At 38.9% G+C, this 20,009-nt stretch overlaps 2 protein-coding genes across 3 annotated transcripts in view; one reads left to right on the top strand and one right to left on the bottom strand.

Annotated features, from left to right (window-relative positions):
- Positions 1 to 4,356: 4,356 nt before the first annotated feature.
- On the bottom strand, positions 4,357 to 11,957 carry cacng8b (calcium channel, voltage-dependent, gamma subunit 8b). Its single transcript, XM_015049782.1, has 4 exons — positions 11,872 to 11,957; positions 10,504 to 10,616; positions 7,737 to 7,877; positions 4,357 to 6,735 (listed from the first exon to the last, which is right to left on the bottom strand). Exons 1-4 carry the CDS (start codon positions 11,955 to 11,957, stop codon positions 5,942 to 5,944), a joined length of 1,134 nt encoding a protein of 377 aa, XP_014905268.1. The 3' UTR covers positions 4,357 to 5,941.
- A 7,077-nt stretch (positions 11,958 to 19,034) lies between these two features.
- LOC106958059 (claudin-4-like) overlaps positions 19,035 to 20,009 on the top strand; it is a 14,490-nt gene continuing 13,515 nt past the window's right edge. For both annotated transcript variants that reach the window (XM_015049781.1, XM_015049780.1), the window contains exon 1: positions 19,035 to 19,097. The gene's annotated coding sequence lies outside the window, so the exon portion shown is untranslated. The remainder of the gene's footprint in view (positions 19,098 to 20,009) is intronic.

Genomic DNA, 20,009 nt, shown 5'->3' with positions numbered 1-20,009 from the left:
TGGACTCCAAAATAGAGTCTATGTTTGGCATAAACTATAAACAAAAAATCTCAGAGTTTTTAAGTCTCAAAGTCTTGGGATCCTTTGCTGCAGCAGGAGTTGACATCTTACTGTCAAAGAATGAATGATTGGTCAATTCATAAAGGTTTGACAGTACATTTTTAAACAATGATACTGTATACTGTAGTATACATCTGATGATGCATGACAGTATCAGAACATACTGATACTGTGAGTATCAGTATGTTATATAAGTTTTATAAGGATTTAAGTTTCGTCAGTCATCATCGTGTATAAATCTTTGGCCTCTCTGCCATTCCACTTCTACTCGCAAGACGTCAGATCAACATTTACCAAAATATGAATTGAAGATTCAGTTATTATCTTACAACTATATGCATTTAGTTTCTTCAAATACAAGAGTTTACATGCAATTCCTTAATGACTGCTAGCACTTCCTTTCAATAGTAAGGCCTGGGTCAAATATTTTGGTTTTACATCTGCAAGCTTTTCACAATGGTTTGCTGGACCTTTGGCCTATTTTTCCAGACAGAACAGACGCAGCCTGTCTGGCTCACACACACCTTTTCAGATCTGCCCACAAGTTTTCTCTGGTGCTGCCGATTGCCACTCCAAAATATTAACTTTGTCATTCTTAAGACAACATAACTAACTTGGCAGTGTGCTTTGGGTCATTTTCCTTATATCCAGTTGTGCCTAAGGTTTTACTTCCTGGATGTTGTCCTGATAAGTTGTTGAAATATCTCCATGTAGTGTTATTTTCTCGTGATCCCGTCTATTTTGCGAAGGGCACCAGTTCCTCCTGTAGCAAAACACCAGCGCAAAAACAAACTGCCATTCCCATGCTTCACAGTCGGGATGACTTTTTGAGACTTTTCCTCATTTTCGTCCAAAAATAAAAAATTGTCATAATGGTCAAGCGCTCCAGTTTTAGCTTCGTCACAAATTAGAACATGTCTCTAGACAGTATGTATTTGTACCTGTGAGCATTTAATATCTGTAATTGGGCTTCCTGTGTGGTTTTTCCAAGTAGTGGTGTTTCCCATGATGCGTGACCTTTGAGTACGGCATCGATTCAGGACTGGTGTTTTGAGTTAAACAACTTCTTCATGCAGAAGAATAACTTTCTGAACGGGTTTGTGCAACAAATCAAACTGAACGGTGTCCCGTCTTTTGTTTGTGCTTTATGATTGTTCAGCGATTCTCTTAATGAATGCATAACTTTGTTTGCCATGATGAAAAATTTTTTTTGTTTTGCTTCTTTTTATCCTGAGAAGCAGCTACTATCATGTTCTTGAATTTTACACTGCACTCTGTTTATTGTTGTCATGTATATAGCATTTGTTTTGGTCAAAATTAAAACTATATAACATGAAGCAAATGCCTCCCTTTGTTTAGGCATGGTATTTTGACTGCGCTACTGTCTGACATCCACCTATTCCCACCACAAATCTGTGTGACAGATAACCTCTCAGCTAAATGTCCCCATTCCCCAGAAAAAAAAAACAAAAAAAACCGAGGAATAAAAAAAAACAACAAAACAAAACACTCCTCTATAATTAGTCCAGAGCTCATTGCAATGTATTTCACTGCAGAGGTTTGGGAAACCTTATCCTTGAATTTCAACCTCATGCCTGGCCCTCCGGCTTGTGCTCATACCTCTCCAACCCTGACCTCGATGCGTCACTTTCCCAGAGGTCTTCGTGAGAGGCCGGCGGGCGCCCTCCTCGCCTCACCTATCCGCCAGGACGGCCGACGTTTTTACGCCACACGCGGACAACTGACCGGCCAGCTCCGGAGCACTTCAATAAGCGCTCATGCATCCAGACTCACTGGAGAGCAGACGGCATCCAGACAAGCTCACCTGAGCCGTACTCGCATGCGTTTAGCTCCAAGCAGGCGGAAACATGAATCTACATGACACACTATCCTGCTTGTATATACAGCCATTAATAGCTCCACTCTGACTATGTGAAATGTGGTGCAGGGGCTTCGGCTGCTTGTTTACAAATAGAAACAAATTTTAGTTCTTGAAGCAGAACCAACAAATTAAAGGTGGAAGTAATCGAAAAATAAGCTGTTGTTGATCATTTCTAAAATAAGAAAGAGTTAGTGTCCGTCTATTAGATTTAACATTTTATCCCGGTCCTCCATTTCCTCATTGAGGTCGGTCTGGAGAAGGTTTGGTAATAGCAGGCAAACTAATCCTCAAAATCCAGGAAAACTTCTTGGACTTTTAGGATGCTTGTCTAAGATATCACACTGCTTCTTCCCTCCAGCTACTGTAAGATGAGCCATCTCTCAGTCTCTTGCCAGTCACTATTCCACTGCGGTCAGAATACACCGGCAGAGCAGACCTTGAGAGCAGCTTCTAATTGTTCATGCAAAAGTATGCATAAAATACCAGATGGCTCCATCTGAAAACAAAAAGTAAGAGTCACACCAAAGGACACTGGGATAACTTTCTGTTGATTCTCTCGCTATGAGTCTCTGCTAACTACCACCCATCTGGCACCATCTACGTATTTGCACACTTAAAGAGCCGCAGGTTTGACAGGGAAGGCCAAAGTCACTCCACACAAAAGATTAGACCTTGAGCTGGAGTATATGAAGCACTTATGTCGCAACTCTTTTGCAAAAACATCAACTCAGTTTGTAAAAGTCAAGTTGTAAAATACAAGATTTATGTGTTTCCCATGCAGTGGCTTCCAAAAGTATTCGCGCACTTGAATTTTTCCAAGTTGTCGCGTTATAACCTCTGACTTCATTCTGTTTCACTGGGATTTTATGTGATACACAAACACAAAGCAGTGCATTATTGAGAAGTTTAAAGAAATGTTATGGTCTTCAACAGTTGTTTTAGAATGAAAACTGAAAAGGTGTGGTCTGCATTTGCATCTACCCTCACATGCCTCCTCTTTTTAGTAAATAGAGTTCATACAGGTGTAATTTAATTTCATTATAAATCCAGATGTTTTGTGAAACCCTCAGAGGTGTGTTGAAGAGCATCAGTGAACAAATAGTGCAACTAAAGCCGAGACACGCAGCAGACAAGTTGGAGGACATTATAATGAAACTTTCTTTCAAACATGCCAATTGGTAACATGGTAACACTGACCCTACGGCGGCTCATGAGGAAAGCAGCATTATGCTGTGGGAATGAAGTGGTAGAGGTACGAGGACATCTGAACCAAGGCGGGTTTGGTTCTTTGGATACCAAGGGAACGTCTATCTCCTGAAGGTGAGGAGATAGATGGTGGTTTACAAGGAAGCTAGAATTTGCCAGACCAAGTGACCAGGTTAGCTACAAGTAGCAACACAAGCTTTCTTTGTCCAAATTGAAGCATTTAAATATTAAAAGAAAATGTTTACAAAAACAAGGCGATTGATTTAAAACCATCTAAACCATCAGAAATTCACTCCTTATTTGATTTTGAGTTCTGAGTGGAAAAAAAACACCTTTTACAAATGAAGGTGGAAATTAAAGTTCAGTTTTCAAACTGGACACTCAGAAACTATGAGCAGAAAGTATAAACTGAACACATCCCAATACATCAGTCATTGTCATTTCTTTTTTAAATAAATCCTTGATTGTTATCCTTGTTCTCTGTATAGTCATATTTGATATTATTTCAAACTGATGTGTTTCTGATCCTTCAATTATCTCCAAAACCAGACCTAGTTTTCAGTAAGTTCAATTTCATCTGGTGATGGCTGGTAAGACTGGCACCTGTTTTTGAAGACACTGGTGGTACTGAATCATCACATATAAAAAAATCTGTCATTATAAAAAGGTTTAAAACACTGATCAAGTTAGAATATTTTATTCTCTCTGCAACAATATCTAAAGCTCTTTACCCTAAGATTGATTAAAAAAACAATAGCTAAGGCTTAAATAGTAACTCTGATAAAAAGCAAAACAAAAAAAAAACTGTATTTGTTGAAATTTTCAAATACTGATTGGATGTAAAATGATGGAACAATAAAATCTGAAAGTGCAGAATTAATATTGAAAAGTAATTTTTCCCGGGATAATGACAGGCATTAAAACGGTTTACATCTTCACATCCTGCAGACGTAAACTCATGCACATTAAGTCTTTGTCTCACAGCAGGAAACAGTCTACAGTATTTTCCTTAAAAAAATGAACAAAAGACAAAAGTCTGTGAATATGTCAGTTATTGTTTTTTTTTTATAAACTTCGTGCAATACAGTGTTTGAGTTTATCACACATTTAGATAAACCATAGTCATTTGTCTAGATATATCTATTCTCAACTACATACTATTCATATTGCCCACATAAATGCTGTCTATGTGCAGTTTAGACAGACTGTTTTTTTTCTGAAACAAAATCAAACAAATTAAAAACATATAGAATCTGGAAGCATCTGGTTATTATTTAGATTCTTCATTTCGTCATGTAGCAGGTGAATCCCAGGTTTCCACCTGGATCTGCAGTCGCTTGGGACAGTTTAGCAGAGCGGTGGGACGGTGGGGGAGTTCATATGTGTTTACATTCTCATCAGCATCAACAGCTCTCACTCGGGTGTCGGCAGTTTCATGGGAAGCACAGTGAAAAGACTCTTTGGGGAGGTTTGGGAGTTTATCTCTGTGAGAAGACTATTGTCAGAGATGTGATAAGGTAAAGAAAAACAACAACAACAAAAAAAAACAACTGACCAGATATGGATTGGCTTTAGGTTTCAAGTCTGATGGGAACTCAGCCGACAGGCGTCCGTCAATCTGAACCTGCTTTTTCCAAATGCTTGAGCTGTGGTCCCAAAAGAAGGTATCTATAGAGTTTACAAATATGCATAAATTACAATGTACATGTCGTTTCCCCCCCAAAGTTTCCTCTTTGTTTAAACCCTTTTAACCCACATAGATGTGTTTTGTTCTGTGACTGAAAATGATTATTTGCATGGGTCACGTTAGGGCTTTTTTTAATACAAAAAATGGTGGATTTTTTTTCTCTCTCTCTCTTTTCAGGAAGCAATCTTTACCTGATTCTGTACATACGTTATTTTGCTTCTTTCTTCTTCTTTTTTTTATCCCCTCCAACAGAGGTTTCCATTAATGCCCAAGAACAAACATCTTCAACACAATAAAGCTACAAGTACTAACTGCTAACACTGATTAGAATGGAAATAAGACAAACAGAGCCCCATAGAAAACCCAAACCTGCACTAACAATGGAAATTGTTGGCTGCCTCAGTTGCTCATATTATTGTTGCATTTCTTTTAGCATCAGTATTGGAAGACAATTTACAGTATTCACATCTGACTTCTTCTTTTTTTTTTATAAAGGAACACTCTACATTATGGGAGTTAAAAAAATAAAACAGGCTCTCGTTCGCCAACAATTTGTGCACACTCATTCTTTAACACACGGCTACACACAGCTCACTGTCAGCTCTCAGTGGCTCTGCATGGATTCACAGTAAAAGTCATAAAGATCTAAAAAAAAAAAAAAAAAAAAAAGAAACTTAACGCAAAAGAATACAACACCATGAAAATCATTGTTTCATTCCAAACTAGTGTTTGCAAATACAACTAGCCTGTAATAACACCGAGAATAATCACAACAACAATTTACATTAATGATGCTCCGGTTAAATTAGCGATACTCTTGCACAGAAATTAGGTGAAGTGTTTTCATAGTAGCCCAAGGTTAATTGCATTTGATCATTAACAAAATAAATCATTTCTAGCACATCGAAATATCAAAATAGTTTATTTTGTGAAAGTTCATTGTTGTTGTTATTATCGTTCTGTTATTACTCTTCTTTTTTTGTTCTCAGTGAGATTGAGTCGACTAAATAACAGTGAACAAGGAGGAGAGTTATCTGCTGTCCTATTTTTTTATGTTCCCTCTTTCACTATCCCATCACCTTTCTTCTTCTTCTTACCTCCCTCCTCTACACAGGCGTTGTCTTCCTATTAAGGGTGTTAGAGTTGCTCTCCCTGTCTCCCTTCAGTCTGTCCAGAGTCCCCATCCCTCGCTCCCTGTCTACTGTGGACGACGTGAACGGCGGAGGAGCCACAGAGTTAGCCATCGGTGCGTTGGAGTTGGAAGTGTTAGAAGGGTTATGTGTCTTGAGTGAGGGCAGCGTGCCGCTCATCATGACTCCCCCTCCTCCGCCCCCATCTTTCGGAAAGCAGTTGTGGAGCTGGTAGAGTGTGGCCCTGTCCACGGTGCCGTACATGGGCGGCAGACCCGCCAGTTTGGGGTCGCGAGACAGCGTGTAGAGGGAGATGTCTCCTCCAGCCAGGGCCGTGTGCGAACGGGAGTGCGGGTTGGGCAGAGTGGAAACTGAGATGGGCCCCTGGGAGAGCAGCGCGGCGGGAGGCAGGCCGAAGTTCTTCCCTCCACCTCCCCCGACGGGCGAAGGGTCTCGGGAACGGGACGGGTCGGTGGAGCGTGACGAGGAGCGCGAGCGACGGCGGAAGCGGTAGCTGGGCAGGCGCAGCATGGCGTGTGTCGTGCTTTTAAAGATGTCGGTGCGAGAGCGGCAGCGGAGCTCTTTGTTTTTCTCGATGTAGATGTTGACGGCCAGCACCCCAACCATCTCGGCCATGATGAAGGATAAGCCTCCAAAGTAAAAGGACCATCCGTAGGAATACTGCCATTTTTTGTCTTCATCTTTCTTAGGCGAGATGTCTCCTAGTGCAGCCGAAATGTAGACGATCACACCAATTATGTTACTCAGACCTGTAAGGGCAAGAACAATGTTCTAATTATAAACAATATCTCAATTAGTGATTACAATTAAATGTTAAAGAAAATGCATGAAAAGTATTTATAATGTGTAGGGAAGCGTCACTTGAAATGCATTGTTTGTCTTCAAACATCAGGTGACAGGGGTCACAAGTTCACCAGGGAAACCTAGATATCTCTCTTCCCAGCTCATAATAAAGGATTTCAACGTGTTTCCAGTTGTCTCTCCACTGGGTCTAGGTTCATACTGGCGTCATCCCAGTTCAGCATGCCCAGAAAAACTCCAAAGAGAGGCATCGGGTCCTTCTTGATCAAATGCCTGAACCATTTGAAAAGATTCTATAGAGAAACATGAAGGATCCTTATTTCAGCCTCTTCTTCTTGGATTTCATTCTTTCCTCATAGGTGAGGGTTTGAGTATGCATTGCAAATTGAGAACCTTGCTAACCTATTAAATTCTTTGGCATCTCATGATGAATCTCGTCCTCCCGTTGTGCCCTTCAAACAGGGAGCATATTAAACACCTCAATGCCTTCAACCATGATTATGGAGTTGCTGTCACCCAAATCCTGTGACTCCGCCTCCCCCTTGAAGGACTTGGTGACTAAATTGCAGTCCTTGAAGTGTTCCCTCCAACACCTGGGTCAGCAGTTCTTCCCTAAACTGCACAGCGCCCGCAGTGATTCCTGCTGCTGCTTTCTGGAGGTTGAACAGTATTTTTAGAGCTTCCTTGATACCAACCAGTTCAATTATGTCATTTTCCACGTCTTCTAAATGTCTTCTTGCTTTTGAAACTCTAGATAGCTTCTGGCCACCCGAATCTGTCACGTGTTTCAGGAACGTCCAAAGAAACCAAGCCCTGAAGGTCTCCTTTCACAGTACTTCATTTTTCAGATAACATCTTAGGACCACTCAGATGAATTTACACACACATGCATGTATCACAAGTATGTAAACATTTCCTACAAGGTATCTATGCAATATTCATCTATTACCTGCAGCTACAAACAGGATTCCTGCCCCAAGGATGATGTTCCTTTTGCTTTTATAGAAACGACTAGCAGCGATGCAAACCCCACCCATCAGCAGCAGGATGGCACTAAGGATTGGGAAGATGTTGGAAGCCCTGACTACTCCTGAAAAAGAAAAGAGGAATGACAGTAAGCAACCAGCAAGAAGGCGGCTCGGAAAAACAGGTTACAACATGTTAACAACGGATTAAACAGTTTTAACTGCTGATAAAAGTGACAGAGGATACAAATATCCTCTGTCACTTATTCCTATTGACATAGGAATAACAGAGAGTTGGCCATTCTAAGGTAAAAAACCCAGCGCATACAGTGTTCATGTTTTGTTTTGTTTTTTCATCCAGACGGCTTCCCGCGCCCCCCCCCCCTGCAATGACACGGCGCCCCCCCTAGGGGGTGCGCCCCACAGTTTGGGAACCTCTGGTTTAGAGTATCGTGCAATATCAGTGGTAGAAAAAAGTTTATTTATTTGACTTCACTAGACATGCATGCCCAAAGACGTTGATTTAAATCACACATTTTTAATAAATATATCTATTCTTAAAGGCTACTACAAAAAATTAGGAAGACCCTTAAAAAAATCATGTGCCATGTAATGTAGCAAGCAATACAAAAATTTAAAAATGACTTAAAGAATATTCTACTGTCAGAGAGGACATAGTTTGCTTGATTCTACACATGCATTTGAATCAAAATGCTCCCATGTGGCTTCAAATCTTTCTTTAGGTTTGCTAACCAAAAACACAAACACACACACATACACACATTAACACTCCTCTCTCATCTAGGACAACTAGGCCACTGGAGAGAAAATGCCACCTAAATGCCAGCAAAATGCCTCTGCAACATTGTAAACAGAGCACAGGCTTTATGCATGCACAGGCTCACATGTAGCATATCACAGAGCAGAAAGACATCACTGCAGGGCACTGAGTGCGAACTAGGGCACCCCATCTCACTGGCCTTCTACACACTGTCATATGTTTGTTTGTGTGTTTCTTTGGGACAATGTCGTCAGAGGAAAAAGCGATTTGAACCCCAATTTCTACACTTCGTGCTCTATCTGTTTTGCATATATCTGCCTCATCATTCAGATCATACACTCACAATTTAGTGAAAACCACCTAATGACTGAAAATGGTCACGTTTGTAGCTTCACACTGACAGGTAGCCTAAGCTGCTGTCACACTGTTACTTATTTTGCATTGCATGAAGGTAACACATGAATCTGAGCATGAATAAATGAAGGGGAATTTCTGAAATATCAACTCCTGCCATGTTTTCAAAGTATGTGTTGCTTTTAACGTGTTCCCATTTTTAATACAGCATGTAGTCTAAGACCAAAGTGATGAAATGCCATTTTCTGCGATGTCATGAAGTTTACTTTTTATTTTTAAATAATATTTTTGGTCTACATATGAGAATGTGATGTAAGTATTTGACATGTATAAAGAATCTCCTGGTTCACCTGATCAGTCTGTGTGCGTTTTCCAATCACTAAATCCACCAAAACAGCAATACTCTTTAGTGTGGATGTTGTTATTAAGGGAAGAAGACTCAAATTGAGCTTTCAGTGCCAATGAGGAAAAATAAGCGGGAAAACACAAGTAAGAAGTAAGAAGTCATTTTCGAGGATATGCAAAGACATATCTGGGATTCACGTTGGTTGAGAGAGGACAGAAAATAACAGGAAGGCTAAATGGAATATATGAGAAGCTGGATTTACACTGACCATAAAAATGAGCAAATTGGAATAAATTTCCTTACTGAAAACACATCGATTTTGAAAAAACAAAAAACAAAAAAAAAAACAAAAAAAAAACATGTTTTTAGAAAAAAAAAGAATTTTAACTAGAATGAGGTGGGTTTTTCAGCCTTGTCAAAATGCAATTGAAACACTTTTATTGCATCATGTAACTCAGGCCAATTTGCAGCAGCAGCAGCAGCAGCAGCAGCAGCACACTTATTTGTAGGTACTGGCCTCCAGGGACGATGTGCAATTGACTCCACCAGAGGTCAAACAGTTTATCAAAAGCTGAGTTATTCGAGAGTGTTGAATGCAGAACTTTTCCGTAAAATCGCAGACTACAATTTCTCAAAAATGCACCACAAGTAGCCATCCCAATCATAAGGGCCCTGTCACCTAATGCCTAAGACACAGATGTCTCCCCTTTGATGGCTGATGATGAGCACTAATGCTGCGGCTGAACACTTACATGAATATATCTCATGTAACTGTCTGCATCCTCCGCCATCTTGATTTTGAATGAATTATTGCACAAATGTACTTATTCACATGCGATTTTAATTGCATGTCTTATTTACTGTAAACACAACAATTGCAAAATTGTGGTTTTTCGACATTAGCAAAATATCCAAAAAGTTTTGCGCATATTTGTAATGGAAACAACCCCGCCTCTCGCCTGGAACGTTAGCTGGAGATAGGCACCAGCACCCCTCCCAACCCCACTGAGGGACAAGGGTGTTCAGAAAATGGATGGATGGATGGATGTAATGGAAACACAGCTAGAGTAGCTCTGATTTATTTTTTTGAACTCCACTCTTTTGTAAATACACACAGAGTGCAAGCCAGGCTATGTGTGCTAGCTATAAATCTGAGACGCTAAAGATAATTAGAAGTGTCCCCTGCAAAATCATTTTGGTATCGCTTTATAACAGTAAAACCCTGATTTACAGTTATTTATCCTGTTCTGATTCATGAGCATTGACTTACGTAGGACATACTCTGCTCCATCATGGTCAAAGTCCGCGTCCTCTGGGAAATGATTAATCTGAGAACACACTCCTCTCTTCACTCCTGGGAAATAAGAGAAGAAAAAGGGTGACCTGAGTCAACAAAACGCCCAAACTCATAACTACAGTCTTAACGATAGAAAACAACAGCAATCCTGAAGAACAATCTAAATAACGTGAAAACAGTGGTATCTTAAATTTTTTTAAAAGTTTCTTCTCAACTCTCCACAGAATAGCAAACTTCAACATATTGGGGGGGAATCACAAGCACTACTGGAGCTGCTTCTAGAAGCAAAAGGTGTTAGTGAAAACACAGAGTTTCATTCCTACGCATACGGAGACACACAGCCAGACAGATAACTACCCGCATCTTGCATGTAAACAGACAGACGGACGCATGATGATGAGAGCACAAAACTGTTGCTGATAGATGGATTGTGAAACAGATGAAATGTTGGAATGAAGAGACACAGACGGAAGGAGACGGAAAGATGTGAGATGAGATGATTTCTGTCTCATAGATCTTTTATTTCCTCTGGTTAGTCTGAAAAAAAAAACCCAAAAAGCAGATGTAGGTACAAAGGAGTGGGAGGTCATTGAGGTCACATTCTTGGATTTGGCCATAATAGCTTCAAGAGAACCATAAGCTGGACATGCAGCACCTTACATTTTATTATATTCTATTTTATTTTATTTTATCTTTATTTCACCGGGTTAGTCCAACTGAGGTCAAAGATCAATTTTACCAGGGAGACCTGGTCAAGACAGCAGTGGCACTGTTACAATAAAAACAAACAGCAAACATTCAAATTTGCTCACCATAAACACTCACACACAGACAATGCACTGTAATGAAACCGCCATATTTTTTAAACCCTCCAATAAAACCAGAGTTTGAAGTTGAAGCTTAGATTGTAAATTATCTGTGTGTCAAAAATCTGAAGCTTTCTTTTCCAGTTCAGTTCACAGTTTGGGACAATAGATTTTAGAACATCCATAGACCTGAGACTGTAACTTCTACATTTCCTTGTAAAGAAATAAGATAGATAAGAAGGCGCAGTATCCAGAATAGTTTCATACATAAACACATACCAAATGACTTAGCTGTTATACATGTAAAGATGTCCAGTTAATTTTAGACTAGAGTGCACAATGCATAGGGAAACCACAGTTGGTAATAATAACCACTCCTCACAAATAAGGTCCCATGGAACACACTATGTGAAGACAGTGGCTCGAAGCATCCATATGCAAAGCATCTTCATAGTCCAGGTAGAAAGGTTGTTTCCACCAGATTTTTTACAACATACTGAATATGGTCATTAAAAGTCAAATGGTCGTGATGTACTCTGTCCTCTCAAACCTACAGCTGGTCGTTGCTGAAGGTTTCTTCCTCTTACAGGTGAGTTTTTCCTCTCCACTGTCGCTATGCATCCTCAGTAGGAGGGATTGCTGAAAAGTCAGCAACACAACGCAGGTGATTGTCTACTGTCGCTAGATGATGCAATCCGATGGGTTTCCTCAGATAGGAATGTCTGTATGATTGGATAGGAATTACTTTTTGTTTCGTAACATGCCTTCAGATGACATGCTGGGAAGTGGCACCACATAAATAAACTGAATTGAACTTGTGTATTTGTAATTCTCACGGCCACATCAGTAATCTGCAAATAAGAGAGAGCAGAGCAGTATGTCTCCGTCCACAGCATAATACTGCTGCCCACCCACAGACATAAATCTTTTAGAGCCAGCCTGTCCCGCATTTCCACCACAGCTACACCTCACTGCATCACTGCACGACCACTGAGCATCTGTCTCTGATGAATACTCCACATACATCAAGGATACATGACCTCCAAGCTGTGCCAAAACACTGTCAGCTTTACTGCACCGCAACGCGAGCGAAAGGACTGAATGGAAGTTACGGAGGGGGGAGTCAGGGGGGAAAGCAGGGACAGATGAAATGTAACGTTTAGAGAGTGAGACAAAGCACGAAGACGGAGGAAACTGGGAGAGTGGGGTAATGAAAGAAGAGGGTGGGGGTTGCTACTGCAGCAAAGCTGCAAGGGCTTGAGCTTATCTGTAATTGGCTGCTTTGCTATCAGGAAGCTTAGCAATGAGGACAAATTAGCTTTATACAATGACCAAGCTCGGAATGGGTTGGAGATGCTTTAAAAAGAGAGCCAAGAGATTTTTTTTTTTTTTTTTTTAGGGGACCAGAAAGGCTTCCACCTCAATGTGGATGTGAGGAAAGGCACAGATCAGTCAGCTCACACACCCCTTCGACTGTGGCTCCTCCGCTGTTAACTCCATCCCAGCGTTTCAGTGTTGAGCTCTAGCCAGGCACTCAAATGTATAATGAATTAGCAGCTTGTGCTGCTGTAACAAGCTGAAGATCGAGAGACGGATGCTGCCAGATTTTGTATCAACTGCCTCTTTCAAATCTGAAATCGATGAGAGAGCAGAGGCTTTTGTTTCAAAACAAGACTGAAACAAATGCAGCCTGAATCAAAGACAATGAGTAATGGATTATTTTTGAGAGGAGGTTACGCTTCAGTGTCATGTAATTAGAAAGCGATTATGCAAAAAATTGTTTTCTTGTTACTCTGGCACCGGGTAACAAACACGACTGAAAACTATATTCTATAATAATACTACTCTCTTCTAAGATGCTTCTGTGACATCCAGTTAATTATAAAAAGAGTCCTAATCCCTTTGTGCAGAAACAAAGGACACTACAGGATTTTAAAAATACTTTTCAACATGAAATCGTATATATTGCAGAGAAATGTGAGGTTTCTAGATGATACTCATAGGTTTAGAGATTTTTCTGTTTAGTAAAAGTAAAAAAAAAAAAAACTGTTAGGGACATGTTTGAAGCATTTTTGGGGATAAACTTAAAAAACGTTTATTGATCCTTTTTAAATTGATTTTAGCTCTTCAAAAATGTAATATCAGACAAAAANTATGTAGAAATTATTATTTTATCAATAAAAAGGAAAAAATAAATAAATTGCTCTTGGGGGGAATCCGGGTGCTGTCAATTATAAAATTAATCATATTGTATTTCAAAGATTGTTTTTAGCAGTAAAAATTTAATGTTCCCAATCCCAGATCATAAAACACACATCCGTATTTGCCCTGAACCCCCCTATTTGCGTTAAATGGTTTGTTCCTGCTTCAGAGTGACGCTGGCGGCAGCAGACAGTAGAAGATGAGAACGACTGTGGCAGTTACTAAGCTAAGAAAAGTTATAAAATCAGGTTTTCAAAAACAAAATAGAGGGAGAGAGAAAAAGTCAAGAGTGTTAATTTATAACCCAGTTTTTCTCCAAGAGAGGTGGGTAGACTGTGTGAGATTATCAACCATTTAGCATAGTTAGCTTAGCTACAGACTACCGTTTGGTTCCTTTTAACCCTAACCATAACCCTAAGAAAGAAAGAAAGAAAGAAAGAAAGAAAGAAAGAAAGAAAGAAAGAAATATTTTTTGTTATTTTTAACAACACATTTATTTTTCAATAAAAATACATTTCAGCATTGATTACTTTTCACATAAACATTGAATTAAAAACTAGCTTTCTTTCCTGAACATTCCAATTCTGTATCTCCCACATCAATTTCGGTTTGAGAACCAACAAAACTTTCAGAAACTTTTCTTTTTTTAGACATTTCAAAACCCCCTTCCTCTGGTGTTTGACTGCATCCCTCCACCACTGTGTCTTCAGCATTTGTTTTTCTCTGAAGAGGCATTAGTAAACTTTGACTTTGTTCCTCTACACTGTCATCTTCCTGCTTTTCTTGTGAATCATTCACCATTTGATTTTTCAGGATCGGTTCATCCACCAACCCCCAGCATGCAGTGCAAAAGAAAGAAAGAAAGAAAGAAAGAAAGAAAGAAAGAAAGAAAGAAAGAAAGAAAGAAAGAAAGAATCCTGTCTTACACCACTTTTCCACCAACTGATGTATTGCGCGCTTTGCTGGGACACCAGCAGCAGGAAACTTTGTGGAAAAAATGTTCCGTGTTTCCTTAATGGAGCCCGTGAGAACGTACGCCTCCACTTTCACTATATTCACAATAAATTCGGTTGAAGGGTTGGGCTGACAAGATGCTACAGGAAGGATTCACTCGGCGCGCTACTCGGAACAGGAAGGCGGGCTACTTTTTCGTGGGCCACCCTGTATTTTGCATAAATAGCATTACTTCACATGATCAAGTTTTTCACCTTCAGTTCTGTGTCAACTCCATCAGACGGACTTTTTGTTGTTTTTTGTTTTAAATAATATTAAAACAAGACTCTTCTGATGTTATTATAATAATCATCAAGTCTCTCAAATTAATCTCCATCTATTGGTTAAAGTTCTGAGCCAGGAAACCCTTCAGCATGACAACAGAGATATTTTACACTGAGCTGCTCTCATCTTCACTCATTGTATAAAATCCTGATATTAAAAACTGAGGGAAACTTCTGTTTTACTTTGAGAAAGGACAAGATAATTAGAGATAATGAGTAAAATACTCATCTGACTTTCTGACTTGGATTTCAACAGTTTTCTAAAACTTTTTGGTCCATTAATATATTTAGTTGGAAGTGGTTTATTCAGGATCCCTGATCTCTACTTGTTGCAACATGATGAACGTTCCCACAATCCCCACTGACAGCAGTGCATTCCAGTTATGTCTGAACCTGAAAACAAGTCACTTTTGCTTTTGATATCGTGTCGTTAGACTGACTCTACGCTTCTGAACCCCTGAGGCAAAGTTCCCTTGTTTTTCTTTTTCCTTGAACGACGCTTGTGAATTTATAAAAATGTCACTTGGACTCTTGAGGCAGAGCAGGACTTCTCCTAAACAGACTTCTCCTCAGTAGCCAACTCTAGGGCTGTAGTGATACAACAATCTCACGACACGATACGATACACGATATTCTGCTCACGATACGATATATATTGCAATATTCAGCAAATGATACAATTCAATACACTTTTGCAATTTTCTGAAAGATTTTAGAGGGACAGAGTGATTTTGGTGACATTTTGTGACTGTTATATAGTTGGATTGAATTCATTTAACTGAAAACTGATTAAAAGCACCAACTACACAATACCTGGCTCTGGTTGGACATGGACACAGACTTAAAGTCAACAGCTGGACAAAATGAATGAAAGAAGTGGTGAGAAAACATGTTCCTTTTAATTGAAACAGTACAAACTGTAGCTTACATGCATTTGTAAAGTAAATAAACTGCACAAAGTAGCCTGCTCTGAATAGTTTGATACCTTTTTAACCTTGACACTTAACATCTGAAGGAATCACTCTAAGCCTGATGACCTAATCTCTCTCCTGGTGAAGCAAGCAGTGAGTGAGCAAGGGGACAGTTGGATGTTACAATACTTGCTGATGAATGTTGATTTTTTTTCTGGAAAGAAAATATCAATATATATAGCAAAATCGATATTATTACACAGCCCTAGCCAACTCTTACATTTCCTGACTCTGACAAAACTGTTCAAATGAGAGCAGTATTGTTTAATCACTGACTGCATGCCACAACTAACTAACTAACTAACTAACTAACTAACTAACTAACTAACTAACTAACTAACTAACTAACTAACTAACCCTTCTGGTTCCTTCCTCAGATCAAACGAAGGTATAACACACGTGTGTTTCTCTGTAAAAAGAAAAAAACAGACAGAAACTTTGCTTCACTAAGGTGTTCTCTGTTGCAGCTGAAAATGTTTTGTTCTTTTGGAAACTGTTTCACATTTGTGCTGCACAAAATTCACCAAACACTCAACCAATCAAAATTTGGCTTTTCTTTTTGACAACTCAAATATGTTTTTTTAACTGAAGAGGAAAAAAAGGTTGCAGTTAAAATAAAATTAAATGAGATCCAATTCCAAAGCTGGTTTAATGTAATTTGAGAACCTTGATCTGATCTGCACCTACTGTGGAAGAAACCTGAAAAAATCCAACATTTCTAACAACTAACCTAATAGAATATGGCATGATAAAATACTGTTAGCTTCAGTCACAGCTTCTCTCTGTCCCATCAGGCTATGACAGCTGATAAACCTGATCACCCACTCCAACCGTTGGGTCTTGGTGAAAGACAGCCATCATCACTGCTGGAGGATCAGGAGCTCTTGACCCCTCACACAGCTCTGAAGGTCAAAGGGCACGCCTCCTGGATCCACACCATCCACTGCAAGCAGTGCTTGTTGCACAGCCAACACTCATTTCTTAACATTTAATTAATTTTATCTTATCTTATCTTATCTTATCTTATCTTATCTTATCTTATCTTATCTTATCTTATCTGTTGCTTGTTCTGACCTTTTCTGTCAGTCACTGCTCTGATCATTTACAGTAACACATGTTTCAGTATTTTATAAAAGTGACTGAAGTCAAAGTTTCTTCATGTAAAAGCAGGAAAGATATTAGGGAACCAAGCTGGTGGTTCATGTTTGAGAGTTTATGCGATAAGGCAGAGAGTTTTTTCTCTCAGGTGGGGCTTCCTGGTTTATTCACCAGTTGAAACACGTCCAGTAGGAGAGTTTTATCTTATCGTTGAAAAACCTGTCAGGACTGCTATTATCGCTCATATCTATGAAGAGACAACAATAGGATGAGGCTTTCCGAAAAACTGTTTCTGTAAAATGAAAGTAATTAATTTTTACTGCAGCACCCACACATATCATATCATGTTTGAAATAGGATGAAAATACATTTGAAAACAACACTAATAATAAAAAAAAAATCTACTAATTCAGGGTTTTCTCTTTAAAGCCAAGGTAACTTAAATCTTTTAATTCATTCTGAATCTTTTGTTTCATTCTGAATGTTCAGATAACTAAAACCACAAACTAAAGATGTTATGATGTTTATTCCAGTTTCTGCACCTGAACACTATTGTGATGTTTCACTTTGATACTTTGACAATTTAAAGCCAAAAGTTTCGTTTAACCTTTCTGATTTTTATTACCATTTCATGTATGAAGTTTGAAGTCATTGTGTAATTATTTCATAATAATCTTTTTTTCAACATTTTTTCAGAACAGGTCCATCAACATAGAAAAGGAATTTTAGCTTTTATTTTACCTGCTTGAAGCTGAAAAGAATTAAATTAGTCTTTTATTCTGTTGACAGGAATTTTATCTGTAAACCTTCCACTTTCTGTTGTAAAAACAGCAAAGATGGAGGAAGAAAAAATATCTAAACAGCTTCAACAATAATTATCAACATGTTTATGCTGATGAAACTTGATGGAAGCTTTAATATGAGCACAGCTGAACTCGTACCAATCTGGCACTTTAAGGTCTGTAAGGTGATAACCGGACTGAACTCTGATAAGAACCTGGACGACTGAATGTGATGTTAACACCTCTTCACTGGAGTCCGACACATTTACTACATGAAGGTAAATGTGAACACTGGCAATGTTCAGATAATGTTCCTGTTCAGTCAAGTTTCCAAAAATCAATAATTATTTTAGGAAGAAACATAAAACTAATCATATTAAAAATGTAGATGAAAATCACAATACACTTTAATATTTGTTGTCTTGAATAATTCTTTTGCCACAAAGACATCAGATCTGTTTCAATCTGTTCTGACATTTAACAGGTTAGATTATAATGAATGTATCGTAATAATGATGTCATTGAGTCCCTTATTGTATTGCTACAGGTTCATGTTTTAAATCATTTCTAAATGGTTTCTGGACTCAATCAGAACCACTGATCTGTTATTCTGTCTTAATGGAGATGGTTACTGTGATGAATTTATTATGATTCATTTTATGTGTTTGAAGTATATTTCTTTATTGAGGGACGATGGCGGAGAAGGTGGCAGGACTTTGTCCCACAATAGGTGGGTTGCTGGTTCAATTTGCCTCTGTTGTACCTCTGTCAAGCTGACTGTGGCTAGTAAGCAGCGTTTGCTCAGTGTGTGAATGAACGAATGACTGAATGCAGTGTGAAGCACTTTGGAGTCATCTGGACTTTATAAAGGTGATACAAGTACAAGCTAAATATCATCTTTCATAGAAATAATAAATTAGAGCTCTGACTTATTATTTCACAGATATATAAGGAATATAGTTTTATAAATATGTTGTAAAACAAAATACCTTAAGACTAGCACGGTTTTGCTTTTTCATCACAGATCTCATAATCAGTGTGTTGGGTCATTGTTTCTTTGTAGAAAAGCTATAAATGTATTTATTGATGTTTCATTACAGAAATATATTTTCAAAATATCCAAGGTTGTTTCTCTTAGTTTCTCACAAGTTTAAATTAGTTTTGATTGAAGGTATTTTCTTCATTTCTGTGTATGATGAGCCTGAAGCTCTCATTCTGTTTAATTGTTTCCACTTTAATGTCTAGCTATGACTCAGTCTGCTCTTTATTTGGGCTGTTGGTCAGAACACATCAGTCATCAGGGAGAATATACGTTTTTAAGATAAACAGGATTAATGACGTAACAATAAGGCTGGGTTTCCCAGCTTCTTCCCGAAGCAGGAAGTTTAGGAAGATTTTCTTCTCTGATCTTCAACGCGGAACATCTTCACGGTCAGTTTGATTTCATGTTTGCAGATTTAAAGAGTTTTAAAAATTCACAAAATAAAGGAAAGTTTAGCTGATGTTAGAAGAAAGTTTTAGCAGCAATATTAATACGATTCTTCATGTTTCTGTTGAGGTTTGTTTCGCTCTTTTCTCCCAGTTCTTTTCTGCGCTTTTATTGCATCAAACATTTTTATATTAACAGCAATTATCTAAACTCCGTGGAGTTTTTTCTGGCTGAACAGATTGAATAAATTGAACTCTGCGAGTCTTTTTACCCTGTGCGCGGTCCGGCGGTCAGATTTTCCTACCGTAGCACCGGGGGGGTCTGAGGGGGCTTGAACACGTCCCTTTTATCCTTGATGCCCCTAGTGCCCTTTTTCCCCCAAATTTCTTTTTACACTTTTTCTTCTTTTACTTTTTTAAATCTGTGTGTCAGGAGGCCTGCTTGTGCCCCTCAGCAATCATACGTGCCTAAATATAATAATTTAGCTAAATAAACTAGTCTCAGTCTAATAATGACTCTCAGAGCCTCCATGTTGTTCAGACACCATGGTGAGGAGGAGGAGGGGGATCTGAACCTCTAACTATCAAATTATGGGCAAGAATATTTTTCATACGCTGGTTTGTGAATAAAAACGTAGGTCTGATGTTGACGTTAGAAAAACAGTATTTATATTGTCATAATTATCCTCGCAATAGCAGGAAAAAACCCGCCTCGCCCCTAAACACAGAAATGCTTCGGCTGCAGAGAAACTCCTGACTTTAACTTCATCAGGCTGCTAAAAGCCCGGTTCTACAGGCGGTCCGAGTCGGTCCCACCGACAGATAGAAAGAATATCTTTATATTAGAAACGGTACTGAGACTGTCACCGCGTCGCGACGCAGCTCAAAGACCCGGTACCACCACCCGGTACCACC

The sequence above is a fragment of the Poecilia latipinna genome, unplaced genomic scaffold (genome assembly GCF_001443285.1).
Source record: "Poecilia latipinna isolate Pla-1442-1.1 unplaced genomic scaffold, P_latipinna-1.0 Scaffold960, whole genome shotgun sequence".
In the NCBI taxonomy this organism is placed as follows: domain Eukaryota; kingdom Metazoa; phylum Chordata; class Actinopteri; order Cyprinodontiformes; family Poeciliidae; genus Poecilia; species Poecilia latipinna.
Note: the sequence above shows the minus strand (reverse complement) of the source record. Positions and strands in the feature narration are given on the sequence as shown.